The sequence below is a fragment of the Squalius cephalus genome (assembly GCF_949319135.1).
Source record: "Squalius cephalus genome assembly, chromosome: 10".
NCBI classification, from domain to species: Eukaryota; Metazoa; Chordata; class Actinopteri; order Cypriniformes; family Leuciscidae; genus Squalius; species Squalius cephalus.
Genome location: NC_137131.1, coordinates 18,058,659 through 18,085,015, shown reverse-complemented (window position 1 = coordinate 18,085,015; position 26,357 = coordinate 18,058,659). Strand labels below are relative to the sequence as shown.

The 26,357-nt window shown below is 36.2% G+C and overlaps 1 protein-coding gene across 3 annotated transcripts in view; it reads left to right on the top strand.

Moving 5' to 3' along the window:
- farp2 (FERM, RhoGEF and pleckstrin domain protein 2) overlaps positions 1-26,357 on the top strand; it is a 50,877-nt gene that overhangs the window by 21,366 nt on the left and 3,154 nt on the right. Inside the window, exons 4-25 of one of the 3 annotated variants that reach the window (XM_079884268.1) lie at positions 651-693; positions 782-860; positions 950-1,047; positions 2,074-2,188; positions 4,428-4,575; positions 4,819-4,914; positions 5,510-5,673; positions 6,646-6,714; positions 6,849-6,906; positions 7,030-7,240; positions 15,572-15,714; positions 17,462-17,551; positions 17,750-17,883; positions 18,009-18,090; positions 18,240-18,477; positions 18,576-18,706; positions 19,172-19,240; positions 19,321-19,410; positions 21,594-21,614; positions 21,887-21,969; positions 23,098-23,216; positions 24,809-24,948. In XM_079884268.1, the coding sequence (XP_079740394.1) occupies positions 651-693; positions 782-860; positions 950-1,047; positions 2,074-2,188; positions 4,428-4,575; positions 4,819-4,914; positions 5,510-5,673; positions 6,646-6,714; positions 6,849-6,906; positions 7,030-7,240; positions 15,572-15,714; positions 17,462-17,551; positions 17,750-17,883; positions 18,009-18,090; positions 18,240-18,477; positions 18,576-18,706; positions 19,172-19,240; positions 19,321-19,410; positions 21,594-21,614; positions 21,887-21,969; positions 23,098-23,216; positions 24,809-24,948 (2,421 nt within the window). Of the gene's footprint in view, positions 1-650; positions 694-781; positions 861-949; positions 1,048-2,073; positions 2,189-4,427; positions 4,576-4,818; positions 4,915-5,509; positions 5,674-6,645; positions 6,715-6,848; positions 6,907-7,029; positions 7,241-15,571; positions 15,760-17,461; positions 17,552-17,749; positions 17,884-18,008; positions 18,091-18,239; positions 18,478-18,575; positions 18,707-19,171; positions 19,241-19,320; positions 19,411-21,593; positions 21,615-21,886; positions 21,970-23,097; positions 23,217-23,396; positions 23,561-24,808; positions 24,949-26,357 lie in introns of all 3 variants that reach the window. The other 2 variants (XM_079884267.1, XM_079884266.1) reach the window with 2 other exon arrangements.

Sequence of the window (26,357 nt, the reverse complement as noted above, 5' to 3'; positions counted from 1 at the left end):
CATCTTTTTCAGTTTTTTTTATTTTTTATTGACGCAATAATAATAATAAAAAAAAACATTGTCAACAAACTTTTCATAAGTAATTCTGATATAAACACTGTAGACGGTCTGTTGGCCATCTGTTTTTGAGTTTGCCACGCTAGCTCATTTGAAAAGGTGTGGAATGTGTGTATAGGGTTGTTGTGATGATTCCGCAAAAGTTGAGAGGTCAGCGGAGTGGAAGGAGCTGGAGGTGGAGTGAGAAAAGGTACATTCTTGCCACAATCAACTCCAGATGTGCTGTGAGGAGCAGAGTGTCTACAAACTCTACAGACACATACAATTAAAACTGATCATCCACATCCCAAAGCAAGATCCCAAAACTGGCAAGCACAGAGTTTTGAATTAAAAGAGTGCATATCCCGGGGCATTTGAATAGGAGGAGATAATAACTTTCCATAAATCTCTGAAATATGTTTTTGGTGTGGTCACCATCTCAAGATCTCATCTGTGGCCTCTGTGACCATGATGTTCTTCAGTTTTAGTGCTTGCTTCAAAGACCAAAAACAGATGTAGTTTGAAAGAGTGAGAGATTATTTGTATTATTTATTGCTTAGAGTTTATAAGCTGAAATGCCAGTCTTATTACTTTGGACTGTTTTATTTCTACAGGTTTGGCTGGATCCCACCAAGCTCATAATGAAACAAGTGAGACGTAAGTACACCTTCTGCTTTGTGTTGTGTTTAGAGATCAGAGGATCTTGGGGTCTTTGAACCTGTGTGTTTGTGCTTACCATCCACAGGGCCGATGAACACACTCTTTCGGCTGTCAGTGAAGTTCTTTCCTCCAGATCCCGGTCAGCTTCAGGAGGAGTTTTCTAGGTGGGATGTTTTGAAATCACCATCCATTCATACTTTATATACTCACAAGCTGAACAGTTCTTTTAATTATATGCCTTTTTTTTCCCCAGGTACTTGTTTTCTCTGCAAATCAAGAGGGATCTAATAGATGGTCGACTGAACTGTTCAGAAAACACTGCCGCCTTGCTTGCCTCTCATTTGGTGCAATGTATGTAATTTGAGATCAGTTAGTTTCCTCACCCAAGTCCTTCATAATGTTTTAAATCTGTTGTGTTTCACTGGTTATGTTGCGTCTCTGCTTTGTAATGTCAGTCATTGACATGATTATTTCCCCCCATTTTTTTCAAAAATGCATTACAAATTGAATGCATAAATTCATTGACTTGAATGTGTATTTATGAATAGGGGTGCATAAAGTAGAAAATGACAACGTTCAGAAACATACAGGGGGAAAACATAAAACAGACATGCTGTCATAGAGATGAGGATCAGCAGAGCCTCATGACTGTATGTCAAGGTCAATAAGTCTTTTGAAATGTCAAACAATTTGAATTTTTATACATTGCTAGGTTATTTTCAAGTAGTAAAATGTCTTATGGTACAATCCCTCCAAAAATGTACACTATCGTTCCAAAGTTTGGGGTTGGTAAGAAGTCTTTTGTGCTCTCCAAGGCTGCATTTATTTGATTAAAAATACAGTAATACTTGGAAATATTATCAGTTTAATTTTCAGCAGCAATTATTCCAGTCTTCAGTGCATTGGTGCTCAGACAACATTTCTTCTTATTATCCATGTTTAAAACAGTTGTGCTGCTTAATATTTTTGTGGATATATTTTTTCAGAATTCTGAAATTCTGAATGGCAGAATGGCATTTTTTTTTAATAGAACTATTTTGTAACATAAATGTCTTTAATGTCCATTTTAATTAAGTTAATGCATCCATATTAATTTTAATTTCCTTTAAAAAACATAGTAACTCTTGAACGGTAGTGTATGTACTTACTTTACATTGAGAACGTAATTAAAAACTGTTTTTAATTTATTACTTTTTACACCACATTACATTTTTAGAGTCATTAAATTTAAACAGTTGTAAATCCTGTAAAAGTTTTTCAAAACCATATGAAACCAACATGAATGCAAACAGTACGTTGCCACAACTAGAAGTTTAAAACTAGATCCTTTGGACACTCTTATTTGTCTTTTAACATTTACTTTTCTCTCCCCCCCAGCTGAGATCGGTGACTATGATGACATAGCAGACAGGGAGTTTCTGAAGATGAATAAAGTGCTGCCATATCAGGAACGTGTGCAAGAAAAGATCATGGAGCTCCACCGCAGACACACGTAAGACATTTATTGTTTTGGCCTGAAGGTGTAGGTTTGCACATTGTTCCTCTTAAATTTATCTTAGCCTGTCAAGCTTTGCGTTTGTAACTTCACTGAGCTGACCGCTGAGAATCAGTTGAGAAAATTCATGGCACAAAAGTAATTTTATCTTTGTCATGTCCAGTTTAGTTGGAAGCATTTGTGTGGAATGAGAAGCCATTTGTTTCAAGTGGAACATCTAACTGAACTTTCAATACAAACTCCCCTGGATGTCTTGATTGACAGTGTGTTTCCATTTGGTGCTGAGTTTATTTGGTTTATCTGATAGTGAGTAAGTGATTGTTGTGTGTGGCAGTTGAAGAGATTTAGAGGCAGTTAAAGGTGGACTGCAGATTCTCTCTCTGCTTGAACTTTAGAAAGACACTATTTTAAGAGCTTACAGACACTATTAGATAATATAATAAAGGACATGTATCTGCTTAAAACTATGTGGCATGTGTGCTATTACTTTTGTAAGCAATCACACTTTTTGGGCCAAAAAATGGGCTGACAATTTTTGTAAATGTACATAAAACAAGAGATTTGAGGTAATATGAAAACAAAATATGAAGTTTTTTTTTTGTAAGATCTCAGGCATATGAGCCCTGTGTTTTTGGCTCTTTGTAATGATGCATTTCCGGTGGGTTTAATCTGAGGCTTTGGGTGTGAGAGAAGTATTGCAGGTCGGCTGTGTCAGTGGCTATGTGAGGCTGTGGTTGTAATCCAGTGGCTCAAGGCTTTTTATTAGCCATACGGCCACAAGGGAAGGGGAGGGGCTTAAGCAGATTGAACAGCTTAAAGGATGAGCAAAATTGCAAAATGATCTGGCTCTGCTCTAACATTTGCCCAGGATTAGCCAGAACGCTATACAACATTAATGGAATATATCTGGCCATCCCCCCAAACTTTGCTTAGAAATGGGAGGATATTACTTTTGTGAGATTTAGATTTAGATTTAAAAGGTGTGTTTATATACAAGTGTATATATAAGGTAGTGAGGTATACACTGCCATTTGGGGTCAGTAAGGTTATATACATATACATTTTAAATAAATGAATATTTCTTCTATTTAGCAAGGATGCATAAAAAGTGGCACTAAACATTGTTTCAGAAATTCTATTTCATATTATTTCTGTTCTTTTGAATTTGATATAATATTTTTTTTTTCCATAAAATATTAAGCAGCACAACTGTTTTCAACATTGATAATAATACAAAATGTTTATTAAGCACCAAATCAGCTTATTATAATGATTTCTGAAGGATCATGTGACACTAATTACTGGAGTAATGATGCTGAAAATTCAGCTTTGCATCATACAGGAATAAACTACATTTTTAAAATGTATTAAAATAGAACACCTTTATTTGAAATTGTAATATTTCACAATTTTGCTGTATTTTCAGTCAAATAAATGCAGCCTTAATGAGCATGATACTTTTTTCAAAATATAAGGTAATATAGTACGATACAATACAATACAATATTGCACCGACCTTACAGAGGATTACAGTTTGGATGGTTAACAATATATTAAGAGCAATACAGGTGGCCGTTTAGTGAACTGCAGCCAGCAACTTATTGCTTGTGCTCGTATACATAATGCACAAGAGACCGAACGTGACTTAATGCCCCGATATACTCACAGTGGAGTTATTTTTCCACTTTTTCCAGAATTTGGAAATACTGTTGCAGCAATAAACTGTTCACGAGCATCCAGATGCCGTCCAGGCAGCTGAGAGCGACATTTAGATTAATATTTAATTATGTGCTGTGCGCTTTTATCAATAACAAAATAAACGCACAATTACAGTACAGTACAAAATGACTCTTTTAGCATTATCCTGAACATTGTATTAGCATTCATGTGTCATTGAACGTAAAAGGGGATCTCGGGAACGCGCGTAACCATTACATCTTTTGGATTATCCTGGCAAAACCAGTACGAATCAGATAAAAATCAGTCTACAGGCTTTCATAGACCAGCTAGGAAGTCAGGGAAGGTCTCATTTTTAAGTGTCGTTACAAGCTGTTCACACATTGGCAATACAAAAATATAAAAATTAATGTAAAGTGGGTATAGATGATATTTTGTCTTATTAATTTTCAAAGTTATAAAGCCTATAAAATGTTATTCTAGTCAACAAATGATCCTTTACCCAAATTCTTTTTGCTGTGGTAATATGTTTCACTTGTCTTTGCGCCCTCGCCTGTAGGGGGCAGACCCCAGCAGAATCGGATTTCCAGGTCCTGGAGATTGCACGTAAACTGGAGATGTATGGGGTACGCTTTCATCCCGCTGCTGACCGAGAAGGCACCAAGATCAACCTGGCTGTAGCACACATGGGCCTGCAGGTCTTTCAGGTACATGTACAACTTTAACTTCTTAGTGAATATAATTGCTTCCTTAGAGCTCTAAAAATTATTATTATTATTATTATTAGTCCAAAATTATTTTAGTCTACTCCAAATATTGGTGCATTTTTAGTGCGTTATATAGTACAATAATATAGAAGTCATCTGAAATGTAGTCACAGGTGTGTGTATATATGCATTTATTTGTTTTATATCTATTTTATTATAAATATTTATCTTTTTATTTTTCAGGGCCACACCAAAATTAACACCTTCAACTGGTCCAAGATTCGGAAGCTGAGCTTCAAGAGGAAACGATTTCTAATTAAACTGCACCCAGAAGTCCATGTAGGTATCACGTTTACAATATTATATATATTGTTATATATAATATTATTATATGTACATTTACAAACATGCAGTAGACACTACCTCAAAGAAAAAGGGACAGAAAAAGTCTAACATGACAAGGAAACAATTTCATATGAGAAAAGACTCAGTCAGAATGACAGTACATGCATATTTTTTATACTTTAATGTTATAATGTGTCTTGTTATATTTATATGTGTGTACTGGAAGCTGGAGGGTAAATTCCCTGTGTGTGCAAGCACACTTGGCAATAAAGCTCTTTCTGATTCTGACTCACTAAAAGACACAATTTTGGAGAAATACAAAGCAGTGAAATCAGTCTAAAAACTTGACACATAATAAGACGTAGAAGTAATGTTTTCGAGCTCTGGAGTTTAGTTGGATGAGGCCATCTTATACATCTTATGTAAACATTTTAAATGTATTCCAAGTGACGTTTGTTATTCTGTCTGGATCACTTTCATGGGTTGCTAAGAATTAAGACCACATGTTTCCTCATGTTGCCTTTCATCTGAGATGGAAGTTCTTAAGATCAATCTTTTCTCAGTGACTGATCAACATTTCGTTCCACAGGGTCCTCATCAGGATACGCTGGAATTTCTCATGGGCAGTCGAGATCAGTGCAAGATCTTCTGGAAGAACTGTGTGGAACATCACTCGTTTTTCCGTCTCTTAGACCAGCCTCTGCCCAAATCCAAAGCCGTCTTCTTCAGCAGAGGATCCTCCTTCAGATACAGGTACACATGTGCTATGATCGAGAATCACTTCGATTGTGATTATGCCAGTGTTTCTGGCACTGCTGCTTATGGCCCATTCACACCAAGGATGAACGATAAAAAACCATCCTAGTCCATCCTGTTTTCAGAGCTCGAACATTTAAAGTGGCAGGCGACAAAACTGCATCATGCTTAGAATGAACAGAACAATATTGTGCACTGGTGTGGATGCTAATAGTGTTATCATTATAGTCATCGTCCTTGCGGTGAACAGGCCGTGGGAGTTTCTAACAGAACAAAAACATACAGCCCAATCATTGTAGTCCAATTCGTATGAGCTGATTTTAATGAATTGTTCAAAAAGACTTCCTGAGATACTAGTTCAATCTGTTAGAAGAAACCTTCACTGAGTGAACTCACTAACATCTGCCTCACTTACTGAACAAGTACTGCAAGTTACTTGCATAAGTCACCAAAAAGGTTTTCATCATTTCATGGAAGGCTATCCATATCGTTTAAACAATTTTTTAATAATTTGTTTATTGATAAAGTTGTTTCTTTGCATTGTTTTGTTGACTGTTCAAAAAAATGTATCTAAAGTGACAGTAAAGAAATTTAATGTTTTAATTCTGTTCTTTTGAACTTTTCTTTTCATTAAAGAGTCCTTAAAAAAATATGATCACGGTTTCCACAAAAAAATGTATCCGTACTGTTTTCCTCATGGATAATAATAATAAGAAATGTTTTTGAAAATTCATAGGATTAAATTACATTTTGAAATGTAATAGTCTTAGAAATAGAAAATTGTTCAAATAGAAATAAGTCTTTTTAAATATATTTTACTGTATTTCAAATAAATGCAGCCTTGGTGAGCATAAGATAATTTTTTAAGAATATTGTGAATATAAATTGTGGCTTTTACTGCCTACACCTACTTAAAGGTAATAGAATGTTTGACTTGGTTTGTTAAAATGCATTGTGTATATGTAACAGTGGGAGGACGCAGAAACAGCTTGTTGAGTATGTGAGGGACAGCGGGTTGAGAAGAACTCCTTACCAGAGGTAAATCTTTTTTTTTTCAAAGTCTCACATGAAACCTGTTTTATACTGCATATTGGACCGTTTTTCGTAAGCCATTTTGTTGTGGTGCTTCTCTCTCTGTTATCTGCTTTGCACTGATTATGCTGTTTCTACAGGAGGAACAGTAAGATTCGCATGTCGACACGTTCCTTGGCTTCCGATGTGCTCAAACAGGTCAGTAGAGCCTAAGATCAGGGACACATCCAACCAAACTCATGACAACTAATACCACTATGAAGAACAAAAACAACTCACTTTGTTTTCATCCACTCTCTTTACCTTACCCATCCATTTCAGAATCTGTCTTTTAACGACAGTCTAAGGGCTCCAGTGTGTCCTTCCTCTGTCACCGCCTCCTTCCACTCCCTGCATGCCCCCAGCTTACCCATGCGGACAGAGACCCCGAACCAGCCTCTGAATCTCCAACAGATGCAGCAGCCTCCAAGAGCCCCCAGCCCAACTCAGCAGGACTCCATCCAGAACTCCCAATCCACCTACGCCTTCCCAGGTGCCACTCATATCCAGGCAGCAGGAGACTGCGGCCCCTCGTTTGTGTGTGTAGAGAGTAGTTCCTCTAGTGCACGGCCCTCCCAAAATGGCAATGAGGATAGCGAGGGAGTAGGGGTGGGTGGCGTAAGCGTTGGGACGAAAAAGGGTTTCTTCACACCTGAAGCGTTTGAGGCGGAGTTAATGCGCGTCCAACAGATGTCGTACCAGATTCCAAGTGCCTGCAATCAGCTGCATGTTAGCGAAGAGTATATAGATGATGATCCAGCTGAAATCTCGTTTTACGCTGGTGGTGCGGAAGCCTACTGTTATGGGTTTGACGAAGAAGGTGCTGAGAGATTCGAATACGGCGATAGAATCTCCGTGCCGCCCGCTACATATGGTCTCGGTCTCGAGGACCTTAACGGCAACGCTAACGCATTCTCAGAGAGTGCCTTCGGCCGATCTGAGACCAGTTCCCTGGTTAACAACCGCTCCGAGTGTAGCTCGCTGGATAACCTTCCTATAGGTTCTGCCGGCGATTCGCTCTCGCTCGGCTTTGGAGGACCCGACTCTTCATCCTCCTTGCGTCTGCCTGGTTCCGAGAACCTTTCTGAGGCCAGTTCGATGGTTAACTTCCCTGCGTATTCGGTGCGTTCGGAAGACAGTTCGGCCATGCAGTTTAATGATCTGGTGGAGCAGCTGGAGCAGCTCAGCTATCCGCCCACAGCCACAGAGGGCTCGGCTGACGGCAGCTCCGATTCCGACTCTGACTGGGGGTCGGATGGAGGTCTGCCTCCAGATCATAACCTCTTCTTCAGCAACCCACTAGTGAGTGAGGCAGATTTAGACAGCTTCTTGCTGGAATGCCAAAATCTCAGGGCTCTAAGCATTGGGGAGACCCCGCCAGGCCCCACCCATCTTAAAATGTAGCGTGACCCCCATTAAACGGCAACAGTATTGGTGGTTTTTAATACAGAACATGACCAAGCACTTAATTCTCCACCTCATCCTGATATAATCAGTTCTTATAGTTTTGGCACTTCCTGTTAGCGCTTCAATCTACCCCTTTTTTTCTCACGTGGCTTTCCAGTGTACTTCCTCTCTCTCTCTCTCTCTCTCTCTCTCTCTATCTATCTCTCTTTGGTGTTAATTCATTCTTTTTTTTATTGTTCTTGAATCATGTGCTGTAAGTTCTTGTAGGGTCATATGATTCATTTATATTTTTCAGATTATATAGTTCAATTATTATAACTGTTTAGTTTGACATTTTAATCTTGGTAGTCTGGATGGCTACAAGTTGCGCTGTGACCTTTTGAAGGGGAAAATCAAATGGATATATCGCCTAGAATTGTGATATCCGTACCACTTTATGAACACAAAACTATAAACTTTCAAATTTATGAGCATTTGAAGCTTAGAAAAGAACATTTAATCATGTTCCGTGATTATTTTTTTTCCATATTAGGGCTGCAAGAAATGCAATAATAGCTGTATGCATTACATATAAGATAATGGCACACATCAGTTTTATCTAGTAGATTTAAAGCCAGAAAGTTTTCTTTCTGAGTAAAGAACTTCCCAACTACTCAAAGTGAACATCAAATCTTTTACTAAAATATCATGCTGTAAACATAAAAAAAAATATATATATATATTAGCATTTATAGGTATTCAACTGGAAATCTAAACCAAAGGTTAAGTTTAATTGACAATTTTAACTTGTCAAGTTTTGACTTGATTATAAGCTCATCATATGTTTATTTGCAATATTTTTTGAGGGTTCTTGCAGTTCTTGTCCCTTTAAATGTTTTGACCTAAAAGGGATCCGAAAACAAGTTCAAATATTCATTCAACCACTGAACTTATTTGTCTGAAGAGGAAAACTCACTTGAATATGAATAAGGAAAAATACACATCACTAAGATGAGATTTACATGCTTGTAAAGGTAGCCTACTTTCATAACAGGATAACTGCATGAGCCTATTCCAGTAGTGAGCCACTCTACTCAGGGCTGTGATTTAATTAGCAGTGGAGCTGACAGCCTTTGCTTTTAAAAGCAAATTTGAGCCGAAGTTAATTTTGTGTTTGTTACTTTAGAATTGTTCGCTCCACTCTGCCCCCTGCTGTTTAACTTTTAGACATGTGTGCATCTCTTATTTTATTGGACTATATGGCTGCATTTACACACGATCACTGGCACAGATTGGACATTGTTGCTTGTGTGTAAACGCCAAAAGCACTCTTTTGGCATCCGATTTGAGCCATTTTTAAATCTCATTTTCAAATTTTGCATTTTGACTTTATATTTTGAGTCTTAAGTTCAGATCTGTGCATGTTGCTTTGCAGTGTAAGCCTTTGATGCCTAATTTTTCCGATTTTAGTTGTAGACTATTGTAGCCATTAACCCATGTTCTGCATGTAAAGAAATGTAGAAGCTTGCACTACAGTTCAAAAGTTTGGGTCAGTAAGATTTAAAAAAAAAAAAAAAAACATTTTGAAAGGAGTCTCCTATACCGTTTCCTAACCAGACGCGATGCGATTCCAGCAACAAGCAATTTATCTGGCCACATCAGACGCAAAGCGACTAAAGGTGATGATACACAGGGCAACTTTTTGGGCAATGTTGCTGGGCAATGTTGCCGTCAACGGGAAACCAGATGAGACACAGGGCCCAGGACCGATCTAAAGTATCCAGATAGAAATTTATTGCTCATTTTCAATGGGAAAGTGCCCAAGCAACAATCGCTCAGCAAGATTGCCCAGCAACATTGCTCAAAAAGTAACCCTGTGTATCATCACCTTAGACACTATAAAAACAATAAAAAATCACAGCCTATCAGAAGAGCGTGTGGGCCGACACTTTCGACTCTTACACCATTTTAACAATTAAAAATACATACTGAGTGACTGAAACAATCTTTTTCTTAGAATAAACTTGCTTGTTAATATTGAGTTCACAGTTAAAAGTTCTTGTTTCCTTTCATTTATTTTCAAGATCTGAAGTGAATGATCCATTGTCGATTCAGTACGGCTATAAAGGTCATGCAAGATGACATTCAGACTCTTATTAGATGCTTTTAACATTAAATCAACCAAATAAACAGTACCTGAGATTATCACTGTCAGACTTTTGTATGTTGTCGTGCCAGCCGCGACATCGCAGAAACATGGAAACCGTTTCTAAAATAGAATTGCCACATATCACAGCTGGTTAGGACAAAAACTCTGATTAACATGAAAAATATACCTTTTATCGCATGTCATGTCACGTCTGGTTAGGATACGGTGTTATGCTTACCATGACTTGCATTTATTTGTTCAAAGATACAGTAAAAACTGTAAAATTTATTATAATTTAAAAAATGTAATATATATCTGTATATCCGGCAGCCATTACTGATTTGGGGCTTTAGAAACATTTCTTAATGTTATCAATGTTGAAAAAAAAGTTGTGCTGCAATTTTTTTTGTAGAAAGCGTAATGCTTTTTTCAGGATTTTTTGATGAATATAAAGTTAGTTATTTTAAATAATCTTTTGTAACATACGCAAATGTCTTTACGGACACTCAATTTGATGGTTCTTTGCTGAATAAAATTAATTTCTTCTTAATTTTTTTTTTACTGACCCCAAAATTTTGGCCAGTAGTGTAGATTTTTGCTTTCATCGACGAATGTAAGTGGTTGAGTATTGTAATGTGCTGTCAATACCACTGATAAGAAAGTGAATGTAATATAGAACTTCTAACCTCATGCACAGTATTGTATGCGCGTAGGAGCATGTGGAACTATAAAAACCAGAGTCATAGTTAATCGTCCCTATTATAATTATGGTCTGATAATGTAAAACGTCTCTATCATTAACAGTACGACCGGTTCTGGCATATTTTTGTGAATGTAGTGAACATTTCTTACTTTAAGTTTTAAGAACGATTTGTTTGTGCCTTTTATTTGCTTTATACAAAATTGGTATCAGAAAATACCAAAATAGCCTCAGAAACATGATTCAGGTATTATAATTCAGTGAAGTGTTTTTTTTTTTTTTTTAACTGTCTTTTTTGTGTCTCTACTCTGTCCTCTCTCATTGATTTATACTGCAGGTTTGCTTTCGATGCACTTGAATCTTTTGTCTGTGCTTATTACCTTTGGGTGTCTCTTTTGAAGGTTTTAACTTGATCTTTATTTGCTTATTAATGCCTCGCCTAATACATTCAAATTAAAGGCACTCCTAATAATACAAAGTATTACACAGTGCCTTAATAGGTAACATCAGCTCTGTGCAGTTGTGTTTTTGTATGACATCCAGACCACACAAATGCCTTAGGTTTCTGTTCTGGGGTTTGGAGTGAATAACACTGTCTGATTGCCATGAGTACATTGAGTTCTATGAGCCCAAGATGAAATGCAGACTGCGTCTTTGTATTGATGTCATTTCCACTTATTTTCTTGAAATCCCATTTAATATCCTGGCATATCACTCTGCTTCACTTCTGTCCTTTGCATTTCTTTAGCAGTCCCATTTAATGAATACCACCCAAAACTAAACTAAACTCTTTTTGAACAATTTTGTTGTAAAGAACAACCATTTTAGTATTAACCATAAGAATTGATTCTCATTGTCATTTTGAGAGCACATTTGGCCCGTTTATTTTTTCTTTGCATCCTAGTTTTTAAAACTGCAGGAGCCTCTCTCTACTCCCACAAGCGAGGGCAGGCCTGGGCTGCTCTTAAACTCTGGGCAAGACACCATTTGGCCATCCACCTAACAGTGCTTCCTTCACATCAGATCTCCCATCATGGACACAATGACTTTGACTTTCTCTTTGTATTGACCATTATTGTTGCCAAACCTACTTTATAAAGTGACCTATGAAGTAAAAAGTAACATCTTTTCTTATTAACAAAGTAAACAATTCAGGAATTTTTGCTGTTTTTACTTGGCCAACACTAATGGATTCCCATAATGTTTCTGGTCCAATCTTAGCATGTGTGATCTTCTCTCTTGCTTTGTGAGGGCTGTTATAGTTTAGATTTAACTGTCCATTTAACACACAAAGCCACTGTTATAAGAGGAGACCTCTTTTATCTTTATGAAAACACTTTTTATTTAATTTAACTCAGGTCTTGTTCCTTTCAAATGCGTCAGTATCTCCTATTGTGGATGTGTTTTAGTTACATGACCGATGTGCCACTCTTGAGTTTGGATTAATTTAGTGTGCTCGATCAGTGTTTTAACTTCACTCTGTCTATGAAGAGCGTTTTCCATATCATGGATCATGATTATTATAATGTATCGTTATGATTTATACCGTTTATACCATAGCACTTCATTTTAAAACAGATGATACATCCTTTTTATGGTAGATTCAGTCCTTAGTAAGTAATGAAGTCCACCATTTTTTTTCTCCCCAGAGATAGATTTATGATTTGTTTACATGCACGCTTAAAATCTTGGCGCTTAAAAAAAAAAAAAGTGTTTCTTATAAGAGATGCAAAATAAACGTTATTGGTAGGGAACATTTCTTACAATGTACTATTGTAAAACTGTCATTGCTATCGAAGGAGTCTCAAATTAAAATAGTATTATTGTGCATTTTGTTTTCGGTATTTATTATAACAATTTTTTTTTTTAATGTTTGGGTGCCGAGTCAGACCTGATGTTAAGTGACCTCTGCACAGATTTGGTCCAATTAATTAAGTTTTTTGAGGAGTTAAAGAAGCTTATTTAATTAAATCATATAGTTTATCTGGCTTTTCATATGAAAGTTTAAAGCATTTCAAATAGAAATACTATTATTATATTATATTATATCACAAAAGTCACAATTAATCACAATACTGCATCAGAAATGTTATATGTAATATAAATATATATAAATGAGGTATTCTAAGTGCTTTGTGGGATTTAATAAGAGAGAACGTAACCAGATTCACCTTACCTTTCTTTACTTGCCTTGTGCTTTGCTTTTTGCTTCCTCAGTATACATATTTTTGTAAATTTAAATCTGAAATTAAGAGCTATTAATGCAAATACAACGTCCTTAATGTACTAATGTGAAAATAGTTTACTTATGTGTGTGTGCATTTCATATATTTCCCCTTTGAAATAAAAAAAAATACTTTTGGGTAACTGGGATTTCAGACTTTTTTGTGAATCGAATGACTTAACAAACATCAGTTACATTAGCCCCTCTTATAACCTGTGTCTATACCTAATATTTTTTTTAACCATGGTGTTCATTAAAATTTAATACAGTTTTCTTAAACTGCTGGAATGCTTTTTTTTTATGAGGATGTGACCTTAATCGTTTTTTCAGGATTTGTGGTTTGCAGTGTTATTTTGATTAGTTCTATATTTAAGGAGCTATTCTCAATGGCATGGATCAGTGCCACTGTCAACAACATGAGCCACCTATTTATCTTCATTTCTTAGTTTGTGGTGGAACTCACAGCTAAAGTCTTAGAGAAAATCAAGCCGATGGGCAGGAAAGTAGGAACACAATGTTAAAACTAGCACCATAATGGCAGAGGCCGGGAGACTGTCTGGCATCATTCTGATCCTTCTATCTGTATGTTAGATGTTGCAAGATCATGGGTATGGCATTGAAAGCTAAGTTCTGTGTTGGATAATGCCCTGGTATATACTAATTCAAGTAATTTAATCTTGTACAAATCTTAAGTGAACGTGTTTGCTAATATTGTACCAGCCACCCGGAAATAAATTCGCAAAATCCGTAAACAGTGCTAATGCTGAGACCATATCAGATGTCCATTTGCCTTCCTGTGTTTATTCCTTGTTGACCCTGTGATTTAATTTACTTTCATGTTGCATTTCAGTAAATATATATATACTTAAATATAGTCTCCATCTAAATTTAAATAACCTTTTATTTTTATATTTAAAATATTAAGGTTAAAAAAACCTTACTGACTCCAAACGGCAGTGTATATACCTCACTACCTTATATATACCTGTATATAAACACACCTTTTATCTAAATCTCACAAAACTTATATCATTATAACTTATATATTATAATACATTTTTATTAGTTTTATTTAATAGCAACACTGGTCTCCATTATGTATGTTTAACTGATAAGTCAAGATAAGAATTTATTTCACTCATTGCAAAGGTCTGTCTTTTTATCCTTTTTAGTAATACATAAGTTACTAAATAGGAATTCAGTTCTATTATTTTGTCTATATATTTACATGTATGTTCTAATCTGTTCATTTCTGAACAACAGATGATACTGTACACAAAAGTGTATATAAAATACCCTGTTTATGATTACTTTGTGCAATAGCTCAAGATTAATATTGTTTGTTGCTAATAATTACAAGTTGCTAGTTTACAAATAGTTCTGATACATCTGTTTCTCATCTATAGTTTATAACTATAATGAACTACCATTAGGATTTGATACAAAATGGGGAAATATGCACAATCTAGCATGAGTCTTTCTGTTGTTTTAGAGTTTCAGATACACTTCTTATGCTACATTCCACAGCCTCGATCTAGTGTAGAGCGCTGTTTGCTTAGGCTAGCTGCCAAACCCCGGCTCCAGACCCCCTCTCTCCCTCCCCTCTTCTCCTATGTCATCCCCGCTGGGACACTCCAGTTAAACTGTAAACCACTGCCGGCTCACCAGCCCAGCAGTATTGCTGATAATCCTTTGCAGGAATTATTTCCGGGTCGTAAAGCCACCTTTTTCTATCTGGAGTTCCTTGGTTATGCCCAGCCTCTACATTCTTGTTTTCCCCCGTGACCTGCTCCTCTTTGAGGAAGAAACCATTTCCCCCTTCTCATATTTGTCCCTCTTTATGTAGGCGTAGTGCTATCTTGCTTTTGTTTTCAGGTTTCTTATCTTTTGTTTTAAATAAAATAGTCTGTGGTAAAGGAAATAGATGTGATTTTTGTCTAACTGCGTGTTTATTGCACTACAAAAAGTGGCTAAAAAAGTCTGGGACCGGCCATGTGTCCTGGTGTGTCATATCTTTTGCTGTACTGCTTTGTCCAAATAGCTGAAGTAAATGCCTTTTTTGTTGACCAAATGTTTTCTAAAATTTGCCATGTTATGTTATTAGCACTTTGAATGGTCTGTTTGATCTGTCAGATTCAGGACAGGCTTACTGAATTGACAAGAAGCATGAAGAATTTCTTGTAGTTTTTAGTGCATTTGCAGTTGCTAGCGCAATTGATAGCTTGTTCTTAGTGGTTGCTAGCATGTTCAGAGTGGTTGATGGGTGTTTACTAAACTCCTAATTTGTCTTTAATATTATTACCATAATTTTCATTATGCTGGTGATCTTAACAGTATTATCTCCCTCTCTTTTTCCATCCCATAGACTCGCTGACAGCCATTGACAGCCCACAGCTGTCTCCCTTCAATGCCAAGGGTGCTCTGTGTCTGTCGCCCTCCTTCCAGATGTCCACCCTCAGTCTTCCCGGCCAGTCACCCTCGCCCCTGCACAGCCCCATCTTGAATGAGGTGGGCACCGCCAGACTAGAGGAAGACGAAGAGGGCAGGAGGAAGGTACACTGATCGCATGCCGACCTGCCCAGGCCTCAATAAGAGCTGAAAAAATGTTCTGTTTAAGCCCAGCTCATGGCATGCTTGGGTTTGATTAACACGGATGAGGAAATTGGAAAGGACCATTTAGCTTGCATTGATAGATTGTAGATTTGAGGGGTGTTTTAGAAGTTTTTTTTTAGCTTAACCTTGGTGTGCCCTCAGCTTTTATAGATCTATCAGACATTGAAACTTTAAATATTTAAAGTTTCAAGTAATATTTCTCTTCAAATATTACTTGAATAGTAACTTTAAATATTGCCAAGTTAAGTTGAAATGAGTTCTAGGTTCTGCCTTACTTTTCTAGGTTCTGTGTTAACGGTTTGGTTCTAACTTCTAATTTCTTTGTTAAAGGATAATTCTGGTATTTAGCATTTTGAGTCTATTTTCTAGTTTGTTTTGGATGAATTAGAGTGGTGGACACAGAAATTTTGACGATGGGTCCTGTCTCGACTTTTTGACTCTTTTAGAATCACCTTTGACCGCTTCAGAGTGGCTGGCTATGGGCATGTACGAACATGTCCTTAAAACAACCCTTAACGTTCGTTTTCAAAACTGTGCAACTCACCGAGTAGTTAGTGATATTCGTTGATGTTCCAAAACAAGTAGCGTAGCGAAATACAGTTTCTGTCGTGTTTTATTTGGCATTTTGTAAAATCCCATTGATTTCTGTTGGAGGACTCATTGCTCGTTGATATTACTGTGCTTCAGACTCAAATATCGAGCGGAAGTTTATACGCGTTTGTGAGGTATCTGAAAAAATAGTTCCACTATAGCAAATAACACGGATTGAAATCATACATTGCGCCGATATATTTGTTTCTAATCATCAACGAACACCACTAACCACTCGGTGAGTTGCACAGTTTTGAAAATGGACGTTAAGGGTTGTTTTAAGGACATGTTCGTGCATGCCCATAGCCAGCCTCTCTGAAGCGGTCAAAGGCAATTCTAAAAGAGTCAAAATTTATGTGTCCACCACTCTAGTTCATCCAAGCCTTGTCTGTGAAACCGGGGGAAAGATTCTAAGTTATACAAGTTCTTCATTCATTTCAAAGATACGTTTTAGGTTCTAAATTAATTTACTAATTTCTAAGCTATGTTCATTTCTAAATTCAATTCTAGGTTCTCTGTTCGAGGTTGTACAATGTGTTCTTGGCTAGCTTTAACATTTATTTCTATATTCTCTATTTTCAGTTCTACATTAATTTCAGTGATATGTTATCAGTTCTACAATAACTTCTAAGTTCTAAACTGTGCTAATTTAAGTTAAATTCTAGGCTCTTCTTAGAGATTGACTTCTGGGTTTATGTTCTAAGTTCTACTGTATATTATAAGAACTACATTAAGTTCAAAGCCACATTTATTTCTAAGTTAAATTCAGCTTTCTGTGTTTGAGGTTACATTCTACATTAGTTTCTATGTTAACTTCTGAGTTCTAAGTTTGAGGTCTACATTAACTTCTAGGTTCTAAGTTAATCTAAGTCTAAGAACCAAGTCTTCTTGATTATATGTTCTACATGAACTTTTACATTTTATATTTAAAAGTCATGCTCTACTTCTACATTTTACAATTATTTCATAGAACTTTAATTGGTTAAATTGACTTAACTTGCCAAATAAAAAGTGTTTTGAGGGTTTAATCAAAGTATGCTTTCTTTTTCAGAGATATCCCACGGACAAAGCCTACTTCATTGCTAAAGAGATTCTGACAACAGAACGGACTTACCTGAAGGATCTGGAGGTCATCACAGTGGTGAGCAGAGCTACGCTCGTGACTCATGAGTGTAACAAGTTTAGTGTGTGGGGCTTGTCTGGAGAAGAGTGCTGTAGAGTCTGTACAATGTATACTGTATGTTGTGTCAATTAGGGGGGATGTGTGTGTCTTTCTTTTGATGTGTTCTTGATGATTTCTGGCTTTGAACTGTCTAATCTTTGGTGTGTGTGTGTGTAGTGGTTCCGCAGTGCAGTGATTAAAGAGAACGCAATGCCTGAGGGTCTCATGACCCTCCTGTTCTCCAACATCGACCCCATATATGAGTTCCACAGAGGCTTTCTCAAAGAGATTGACCAAAGGCTAGCTCTCTGGTACTTGTCCTTCTCATTTATCACAATGTAACTTGTTGACATATGACAATGACATACAAGTTTTCATTTGCTTAATGATTGGAAAAATGTTTTGCCTTAAATATTGATGATTTTCACGTTTACAGGGAGGGGCGCTCTAACGCTCATGTAAAAGGAGATTACCAACGAATTGGAGATGTAATGCTGCGCAACATGTGTGCTCTGAAGGTGAGGGTATAGTTTGGTTCTACAAACAAGAACAACTTTGAGTTTAACTTCAATTTTTGGTATAAACTCCCAAAGATGGTCTATAATTTAAGATCATATTTAGATCATTCATAACTTATGTCATGGGGTTGTTGCCTTCATATCCTTAGGAGTTCACAGGCTACCTGCAGAAGCACGATGAGGTGTTAACCGAGCTTGAGAAAGCCACGAAGCGTGTGAAGAAGTTGGAGACGGTGTATAAAGAGTTTGAGCTACAGAAGGTGTGCTACCTACCCCTCAACACCTTCCTGCTGAAACCCATCCAGAGACTGATGCACTACAAACTCATCCTGGAGCGTCTGTCTAAGCATTACGCCCCACAGCACAGAGACTACGATGACTGCAGAGGTGGACCTGCACCCAGATAAATCTCAAATGTTTTTTTTTTTTTTTTTTTTTTATCTGACAATGACAATAAACTCAATAAACTGGTTCAATTTCTGCAGAGGCCTTGAAAGAAGTTGCAGAGATTGCTGCTCAGCTGCAGAGCAGTCTGATTCGACTGGAGAACTTTCAGAAGCTGACAGAACTTCAGAGGGATCTGATTGGCATTGAGAACCTCACGGCTCCAGGAAGAGTGAGTTGTTATCACCTTGTACATAAAGTTTTGTTTTGGTTAGTCAAAGCGGGTGGATGTTTACTAAGTAGTTTGAAATGAAGCTTCAGTGCTAGACTTACACTTTTTAAATGGCAGAAATCTATAAGATAAAAGAAAAATCGATAAGCTCGAAGATATTGACCTCAATACAAACAATACACTGCTTTTTCTCATTCCTCGTCCCTAAGATTTGTGGTACACCACTTGCAGGATGATAGTAATGTAGTGGTTAGGGCGCTGAACCAATACTGCAAACATCATAGATTCAGTCTCACATATCTTACAAAATGAAGAGTTCCTGGGAATCTGGAGTTGCCGTTTGCTGCATTATAATTAATTACAGTAATTGTCTGTGTACCGTTTTAATAAAATCTCAAAGGACAGTTGATAATCTGCAGCCCTGTGAATGACAAATGATTTTTTTTTTTCCTGCTTCTTCTCCAGGAATTCGTCAGGGAAGGTTGTCTTTACAAGCTCACCAAGAAGGGTCTGCAGCAGAGGATGTTTTTTCTTGTAAGATTGAACTTTTAGTCTGTTTTGGTGGTTTTTAATTTAACTTCTGTCTGTGCTGACCAAAACATTTGTATCTTAAGTTTTCAGATATGCTGCTGTACACAAGCAAAGGGGTGACTGCAACCAATCAGTTCAAAGTTCATGGACAGCTTCCTCTGCATGGGATGATTGTGAGTATTCCCAGGAATTATATTTGGAATGGAATTCTCACAAACTGCATACTGGATAAAATAGGCTACATACTGCTATAGCATGTGAAAAAGAATGCATTATGCAGTGATGCTCATTTCAAACAGGATCTCATGTTATGTTCAATTCAACAAGTGATGTTCAGTTAGGGCTGGGAGTTTATCCCAAAAAGATTTGATTCAAAGGCCTTGAGAATCATAAGGCAACTCCAAAAGTTGAATCAACCCCACTAAAGGGCCTGACATGACACAAACGAATGTGTCCGAAATCAGATACTGTCTGAGTAGGTAATACATTTGAGGTTAAGTTGCAACTGTCTTATATAGTATGTATGCAGTATGCATACCACATCCTCCATGTTGCCTTTCTGATGTTGACCTGCTGCTTCAGTTGTGTCGCTTACCTGCCAGTCATGACTGCTTTCCTGTGGTCTCATGGGATAGAAAAAGTGTTCATCGAATGTGCACTTCCAGCAGATGTAGGAGGTCATCCGGGTGTTTTTTGCATACTTTTTTTCAAATACTGTACATTTGGTCATACTACTCTTTTGCTGTAGTGTTTTTCACATGTAGTTGGGAAGTTAGCATATTGAGAGGCAATGAGTGTCTATTCATTTCATTCATCCCAGTTACTCAAGTCTTTTGATTCAGTTCAGCAAAAAGACTGATTTGTTCAGTGATTCATTTGGTGACTCTTTCTGTACATTTCATTATTACACCAGTAGATGGAGACTCGTAAGTGTTATTTTTTAATATTATTAGTGAGTTTTTGAATCATTCACTCAACAGATTTATTTTTTATTCCAGTCAAGTTCATGACATAACTGCACTAATTTTAATATACTTGTTTTAAAGAGATGGTAGCTAAATTAATCATAATTATTTGACTGATCAACGTGACACTTTTTTAAGGGCTATTTTTACCCACATAGCCTGCAAAAAGTACACACACTTCAACTTAGTTTTAACCAGTTGAATCTTTATCACATCAATAAGTCTCATCTCTCTCTTGCCTGAAAAGCCCTTTTGATAAATGACTCTGTCAAACAGTCTGCACAAGTGCTATGCTGAGAGGATTTGCCCATCTTTAAACATGAGAAGAGTGCTCTCTCAGTAACATGGTGTTTTTAAGCGAAGTTAGAATTAATGTGGCTAGCTGGGTTTCTCTCAGATGAAAGTACACAGGCAGGCGGTGATAAATGACGTTTACACTGGCTTTTTTCTCTAAACATCTGCTCTGTCTCACATCTTAGCTTTGTTTTCGTAGAGCAGTGATCTTTCAGGCCTTATTTGCAGTATCAGCCGTTAACTAGAATTTGAATGTGGACCACAATTCATACGAGACTCGCGCTCAAAGTTTCTCTTACAAGGACTGTTTACAAGTGTTAATGACGAAGAAGTATTCTATGTTATTTTCCACCTTATGTCATGCTGTCTATTAACATAGCCAATAATAGACTATATTACCATTCAAAAATTTGGAGTCAAGGTTTTGATTTTAAAGAAATATATTTTTATTCAACAAGGATACATTAAAATGATCAAAAGTGACAGTAAAATACATTTATAATGTTACAAAATATTTATATTTCAAATACATTCTGTTCTTTTGAACTTTGCACCAGTTTTTGTATTACTATAGTGAGTTTTTGAATCATTCACTTTGATCCGCTTTGTTCAAAAAGTAAAGTTGTTCATGATTTAACTATTTCAAACAAATGCTGTTCTTTTGAACTTTATATTCATAAAAGAATCTTGGAAAAAATGTATCACTGTTTCCACATAAATATTATGCAGCACAACTACTTTCTACATTGATAATAATAAGACGACATGTTTCTTGAGCACAAAATCAGTATTTAGAATGATATCTGAAGGATCATGTGACACTGAAGAGTAATTGCTGCTGAAATTCAGCTTTGTCAGCATAGGAATAAATCTTTATGTTTTAAAATTGATTTTAAATTGTAATAATATTTCACAATATTACTGTTTGTTCTGTATTTTAATCAAATAAATGCAGCATTAGTGAGAATAATAGACTTAAAAATAAAGTTTTAACTAACCCTAAACTTTTTAACGGTAGTATATATTACCTAATGAGAAACACATTTACAATACATACTGTTACAATGGACTTGTCTGTGCTTCGCTCCTACCCGCAGCTCATTGTGCTGGATGCTCCGGTGAGTATGAGGACAGTCCCACAATCCCCCACTCCCAAACAGCACCTCAAAAGTCTGCCCACAACATTTCCACTTCCCTCTCGGCCCCTTCTGCTATCCCTTCCCGGCTTCAATAGAAATAAGGATTACCAGTAGTCAGGATGTTACCAAGTAGATTATTGATATTATTGGGAAGGGATTAGTCACATGATGCCATGGAATGCTAGTCGTACAGACCCCTTTGGTTTGACTGGCAGGCCTCTCTCTTGACTGTGTGTTTAAATGTTTCGCAGGTGGAGGAGAGTGAGAATGAGTGGTCTGTCCCTCACTGTTTCACCATATATTCTGCTCAGCGGACCATTGTGGTGGCAGCCAGGTGAGACATAGTGTGTGTGAAGGACAGTTCAGTACAGCTTTCACAATGTGTTTAACTAGGCCTTGGGAATCATGACGAATTTTAAAGATTTGGGGTTTAATTCCTTAAACTGTTCCATTAACAATTTTTGGAAATGCACTACTCTGAATATTTCAACTGTACAGTAATAACAAATGCATTTGCATTACTTTTTCTGCAATTGTATTTATTTCATAAATTTTGATGTATATTATCTTTTGACATATTTATTCATCTATGTATTTATAAAAATATTATTTATAAAAATTATTAAAAATTAATTATATTATAACCTGTTGTTATATCTCCTACATTTTTAGTTGTTTTTTTTTGTGAGGTTGATTGCTTATTTACATGAGCAGCTGAAAGGATATGAGTATAATGTATGCTGTTCCATCCTCATCACCACAAGAATGCAAATGTCATCAAAACTAAACCTTCTAAATCATTCAGTTCCAGATTAGATTTTAATCTATCATAAATCTACAATATTAACTCTACACTTAACCCTAGTATCTTAATATCTTATTATTATTATTATTATATAAAAATCTGTTATTTTGAACTTTCTAGTCATAAAAGAGTCCTGAAAAAAAGTATCATGGTTTTCTTAAAAATATTAAGCAGCACAACTGTTTTCAACGTTGATGATATTAAAATAAAAAAATAAAAAATCAGCATATTTGATTTCTGAAGGATCATGTGACACTGAAGATTGGAGTAATGGCTTCTGAAAATTCAGCTTTGCCATCACAGAAATAAATAGCATTTTAAAATAATTGCATTATTAAAATAAGAGTTATTTTGTATATTGTAATAATTGTAATTTTACAATATTGCTGTTTTTACTCTATTAAATAAATGCAGCCATGGTGAGCATAAGCTATTTATTTCAAAAACATTTAAAAAAAAAATCTTAGATGCCAATCTTTTGAACTGTATATTATATTATATTATATTATTGGTATATTATATTATATTATATTATTGGTATATTATATTACTGGTATATTATATTACAGGTATATTATATTAAATTCAAACAAACATATACTTTAATATTTGTCTCTTGTTCATATTTCAGTAAGAGTCTCTCTCTCTCCTCCACAGCTCCAAAGTAGAGATGAACAAATGGATCGAAGATCTAAACATGGCTATTGAAATGTCAAAGAAATGTCAGGAGAAATCCGATCTTCCGTTGGACCCAAGCCTGTGTGATCGCTCCAACAGTAAGTACCTCAAACCTGCTCGCGACATACTCCTCCACTGTCCACACGTGTGCAGGTCGCGGTGTGTTTTTATCCCTTAGCCTCCTTATCACTGATCCTGAAGTAGATGTAAACCCCACCCCTTCCAACTGCCCCTCCCCTCTCTGCTCCTTTCCTCCTCTCCCTCCGCACAATCATAAGGATCATCCGATGAGATGTCTCTGGAGCAGGAGTCAGAGGATGACATGAACTCCTCCCGCTGCTCTCTGGATAAGCAGAGCCACCACAGGGCCAACACCACCATGCATGTGTGCTGGCACCGCAACACCAGCGTCTCTATGTCTGACCACAGCCTAGCCGTAGAGGTAGCATTTACACACACACACACACACACTCATGTATATCTTCATGAAGCCTGATTGTGAAGGTCTTGACTACAGCTGCAGTGTAGAAATGAAGGAATGTGGGTCTAGCATGTGTTTGGGTCAATCTTACAAAGAAATGTGTGGGTCATATTTCACACCAAAATCAGAAGAACCAAATATTTTCGATCGAAAAAGAAGCGTAGCTTAGGACTGTTTAGAATGAATGCATTCGTCCGTCAGTCAGTCAAACTATTTCTTTTTATCGTAAATAATTCATACATGCATACATTTTGGGTATTATTTTCATGTAATTCATGTAATTTTTGCTAATTCAGTACAACAAATACTATCATTATATTTAAAGTTTAAGTAATCATGAATAGCTTAAATAATAGCTTAAATGTTTAAGAATGAATTTAAATAATGAAATTCTTTAAATTTTGAATTGAGATATTTCATGAGATTCGCCTGTTTAGAGCTTTACAGACATGCCCCCCCCCCCCCCACACACACACACACACACACAAATATGTGGTTTACAGGGACTCTCTAAAGACATAATGAATTTTATACTGTACAAACTGTATATTCTATCCCCTTACACTAAACCTACCCATGATAAACCAACCTATCAGAAAAAAATTGCCTTTTTTATTTTTTTATTTTTTTTATGAAAAATCACTATTTATTATGTTTTTTTGTTGTTTTTTTAAGCCATTTTAAGTGTCTTCATAAATCATGTTTACGTTTAATAACCATGTCATTCATACACATTAATAAACTATATATACAAGAACACACACACACTTCTCTGAATCTGGCTGTTGAGGTCTGGACTGCAACCAAGCTTGTGGATGAGGGGTAACGACTCGTGGATTTTTTTCTGTGTCTGTCTCCTTTCTTCACCCTTATTTTCCAGTTTTTCCGCATCCAGTAGCTTCTCCACCTCCTTCTTCCATGTTTTTTGTTTTTCTTTTATGTCTGTAACATTTGTTTCCTCTTTATTTGTCCATCTCTCTTCTGTGTTAACAGTAACTGCCTTTTGGAATGAAAGTGACTGAATTAATGAACATTTTATGACAGAAATTCACTCCCACTCAAGGATTGAAAGCTAACATTCTAACACACTTCTGTTCTTCCTCTCTTTTGCTCCTTGTTGCCCTTTTTGTCTTCATCACTTTCTCTCCACCACATTATCTGTCCTTCTTCCTGTGCCTGTGCTCTGTTTGCCTGCCTGCCTGCTCTCAGTATTCAGTTCTCCAGCTGTGTCTCCAGAGCTCCCCCCTCGGTACCTGCTCGGTCAGGGCCAGAGACCCAACACCATCACACATGTGTGCTGGTACAGAAACCAGAACCTTTCTCTCAATGACTACCTGCGCATGAACCAGGTACCAGTGGGGTCAAAACCCCTCCAGTAATAATCACCGTCATCTGAATATGAAGACTTCACAAATTAAAATACAGTTTTCCTCAAGAGTGATCCTCAATGATCAAAATACATCTTATATCATTTTTCATTCTTTTTACATCATGCTTCATGTTTTAATCATTTGTTCAAAAATACATAAAAAAAATGCCTCTTCTAATGAAGGACATGGTTTTAATTTGTAATATTTTTTGTTTTGTTTTAAAGATACATCGAGGATACACCTGTCCTTATAATAAAGAAAAGTCTTCATTAAGTCAAATTTATTGAAAAGAATAAATTGTATTATCTGTTATTATTATTTCTTAAGGGGAGAAAACTAATATTATAACACAACTCTATCTCTATATATCTCTATATATAGTATCATGAGTGACAGTCGAAGCATACACTTCTTAATCATTATTTTAAAAAACTATATATATATATATATATATATATATATATATATATATATATATATATATATATATATATATATATATATATATATATATATGTATATATGTATATATGTGTGTGTGTGTGTAATTAAGATGTTTACGCTTCATGAACTCTGTCACTCATACAATGGCTAGTCAACTCTTTAAGTGCTATTAATCTTTTTATTTGAAGGAATTATATAATTAAAGAATTAAAATAAATAAGAACGTAGTAATTAAGTAATCAATTTGACTATTTGAAATTATATTTATATTAAAATATGCATACATTCAATCTTATTCGAATGTCTCATATGTAAAAAACACAAAACATTTTTTATCTCTTCACATTCAATTAAGAATTACATGAATGAAGTAAAAAATAGCACATGTTCAATTCAAAACGGTGAAATTTCATAGTAGTTTGCATCACTGTATATTACTGTCGATCGCTGAACATTTCTAGTGTAAACATTGTCAAATAATAAATGTTTAGCCACTTGTATCTTACCACACACTCTTTCACTGCTAAAAAGGTGACGTTGGATTTCGCACTCGTCTTCTTTGAACAGTAAGGCCTGCTTCCTTTGATTTAATTGGCCATCTCGATCATTTTGACATTGAGCGCTGTTAGAGCAGCCTAAAAATGCAACTTTTAAAACGTCTTGCCATCCTTACAACAAACAGAGCGGTGCGTAATGGAGTGCAGCAGAGCAGCGGTTGACTTATTTCCCTCAAGGTCTACGGTGGTTACGGGCTTGGTATAGAGCACAAGCTCCACTGTGAAATTGAGACTTTCTATTATGCATTCTTCTTTTTTTAACCACTGATTTGGAAAATTGGCACTCTCTCCCTTAGCTTACACATTTCATGAAACACTAATGCAGCACTAACGGTCCACGCTGTTGTAGCAGTTGATGTTTTAACTTGCTGTTGCGCTCCATTGCAG